Below are 2,738 nucleotides of genomic sequence, written 5' to 3'. Positions count from 1 at the left end.
AAGGAAGGAACGAAAGAAATAACCAACTAACTAACTAACTAACTAAATTAGAGTTGTGTTCCAAGAGCCAAAAGGGATGACCCAGTTTATTTGGAATGAAGTCTGCTGGTCAAGCTACTGAGGAGAAAAAGCTCAGCTATTAAGTCAGGGCTATTATGTCTCAAGAGCTCAAGAGCCAAGAATATAAGAGTGAAGGTGCTGAAAAATACGGTGGGGCATTTCCTATGGGACAGAGAGGCCTGATAATTATCACACATAACACTATTTAGTGATTTACGGTTTACAAAGAAACTTTCTATATATTATCTAATTTAATTCCCATTACACTTGAGATGTGATATTGATTTGACAGATAAGGACACTGAGCAAAAGGTGTGAACTGGCTCTGACCACGGGCACACAGTGTGTTTTCTGCTCGACCTACAATTTTTCACAATCAGAGCAATATTTCAGGATGCATATTTCAGGACTCTATACATTGCATTGTATAAGGAGAAAGAAAGGGTAAGGAGACCACTGCAGAAATCTAGGCATGAGCAAAGGAGATTCTGGACAATGAGTGGCAGTGAGAACAGAAAAGAAGAACACAGAGAACTGTCAGAGGCAGAATCTACAGAGACTGATGACTGACTGGATTTAGGTGCTGAGGCGAAGAGAATCAAAGCCCAAGGCCTGAGTGGAAGAAGCTGGTGCCACTTGCAGAAGCAGAGAGAAAGCTCATTGATAACTCAGACTGGCTGATGCATTTGAGTCGGAGTGGAAACTGTTCATGTTGTAGCTCCCGCATCTACAACTCAGTGGGTGCTCATAACTATCTGTTCAGTACATGAACAAGTAACAGTTGAAGCAAGGGGAATGGGTCATTCTTTAAGAATAAAGCATTTGCTAAGAACAGAAAGCCAAAGGTCAGGCCTGGGTGAATGCCCTCAGTCGGGAGACGCCAAAAAAAGTGGGTGGCGGAGAGGGGAGGGGGTGGCAGGGAACACGATCAGTAATAGAATTTGAGACAAAGGCCTGGGTAGGAATTCTAAAAGTTTACGGTTATTAGACATGAAGGATGCTTTATTACTATTTCAGAAAAGGTATATAGTTTTAGGCATTTCTTCATTGTAGCAAAACATTGACTACCAGGTCCCTTTTGCTTTGGATAAAGAGGTTCCTCCCCAGTTCATTCACTCTTGCATTGTTTCTCACAGGGTCATCCCACAGAACCTCTGAGTTAGAATCACGTGGGACATTCCTAAGTCTATGATTCCTGGGCCCCATTCCAGATTTCCCGAATCATACTTTGGGGGTACAACCTAGGAATGTAAATCTTTACAAGCTTTTTGGTGGTTTTCATGCACACTAAAATTTTAGAATCAGTGCTATATAATAAAAGATAAAATGACTGAGAAGAGGAGAATTGGCTAAAAATGACCAGATATGTAAATTAAAATCCTTAATACTTTCCTGGGAACATGCTCAGAGTCTGTGGAAGTGTGAAAGGCAAAGCAACACTGAAGAGAAATAAATTCTGGAAAGCACCCTGAAAAAACTTTTGAGCAAACAGGTTAATTTATCTCTGGTTTGCATCCAAATCCAGTGACACCAAGTTGATGGTAACCAGAAAGCGTTAGGGAATCTCTTTATGGTGAGTGATAGTTTAGGGAGGTGAACATTGCTGGTTTGACATTCAGCCTTAAAACAAACATCAGATTTTTTTCAATTCACATGTTTTCTCTTACCGAACAATTTCCTAATGAAGTACTGGAAAAGACAACTTTTTTCTCCATTACTATTTGGACTTTTAGATCACATACACCGCCTGTTCCAACACCTAAATGAAATTACAAAGGCAGGTTGGTTAATAGCGTGAAGATCAATATGTCTCACCAATTAACATCATGGATTAAAAAGAGAAAAAATTATCCAAGCTAACAATCTATCAATAGTTACTTATTTGGTCTTGCATGGATTTTGTCTTTGAAAGACAAGGTTTCAAGCCAAGTTCTGTCTCGTAAAGCAGATTTTATAAGACTAGAGAAGAGAAAAAAAAATACATATAGTTCAGCTTCAAAGACTTAGAATCCCATGACTTTATCTTTCCAGAAAAAATATTTAGGGAAGGTAGGCCGGGCACGGTGGCTCACGCCTGTAATCCTAGCACTTTGGGAGGGCAAGGTGGGTGGATTACTTGAGGTCAGGAGTTCTAAACCAGCCTGGCAAAGATGGTGAAACCCCATCTCTATTAAAAATACAAAAATTAGCCAGGCGTGGTGACACATGCCTGTAATCCCAGGTACTCAGGAGGCTGAGACAGGAGAATTGCTTGAACCTGGGAGGCAGAGGTTGCAGTGAGTCAAGATCACACCACTGCACTCCAGCCTGGGCAACAGAACAAGACTCTGTCTCCAAAAAAAAGAAAAAAAAAGAAAAGAAACAGAGAAAATTCAGGGAAGGTTACTTGCAACCTTTCTTGCTAATGTGTTGCTTTCTTCAGCCTTCTGATCATAATGATTCTTAATAATAAATACTGTAGTTTAACTACTTTGGCCCTACTTTAAGGCCAGTTCCTGATGCAATCTCTATAAAAATATAGGATAGTTATATTCAAAAATTCCCATGGTGTTCAGTATATATTTACAGACAAAGGCTTTTTGTTCCTTTTTTTCAATTCAAATGACCCACTTCCCTTAGCATTTCCTCAAAGACTTGGTTTCTCAATTAATTCTTTTATTGCTTGCCTCTCAACTCTA

At 39.7% G+C, this 2,738-nt stretch overlaps 1 protein-coding gene across 3 annotated transcripts in view; it reads right to left on the bottom strand.

Annotated features, from left to right (window-relative positions):
• Positions 1-2,738, bottom strand: part of TPTE2 (transmembrane phosphoinositide 3-phosphatase and tensin homolog 2) — a 113,834-nt gene that overhangs the window by 9,190 nt on the left and 101,906 nt on the right. For all 3 annotated transcript variants that reach the window (XM_011976532.1, XM_011976533.1, XM_011976534.1), the window contains one exon: positions 1,728-1,807. In XM_011976532.1, the coding sequence (XP_011831922.1) occupies positions 1,728-1,807 (80 nt within the window). The remainder of the gene's footprint in view (positions 1-1,727; positions 1,808-2,738) is intronic.

This window comes from Mandrillus leucophaeus, unplaced genomic scaffold (assembly GCF_000951045.1).
Source record: "Mandrillus leucophaeus isolate KB7577 unplaced genomic scaffold, Mleu.le_1.0 Scaffold168, whole genome shotgun sequence".
Classification (NCBI taxonomy): Eukaryota; Metazoa; Chordata; class Mammalia; order Primates; family Cercopithecidae; genus Mandrillus; species Mandrillus leucophaeus.
The sequence above is the reverse complement of the archived record's forward strand: the minus strand, read 5'-3'. Positions and strand labels throughout refer to the sequence as shown.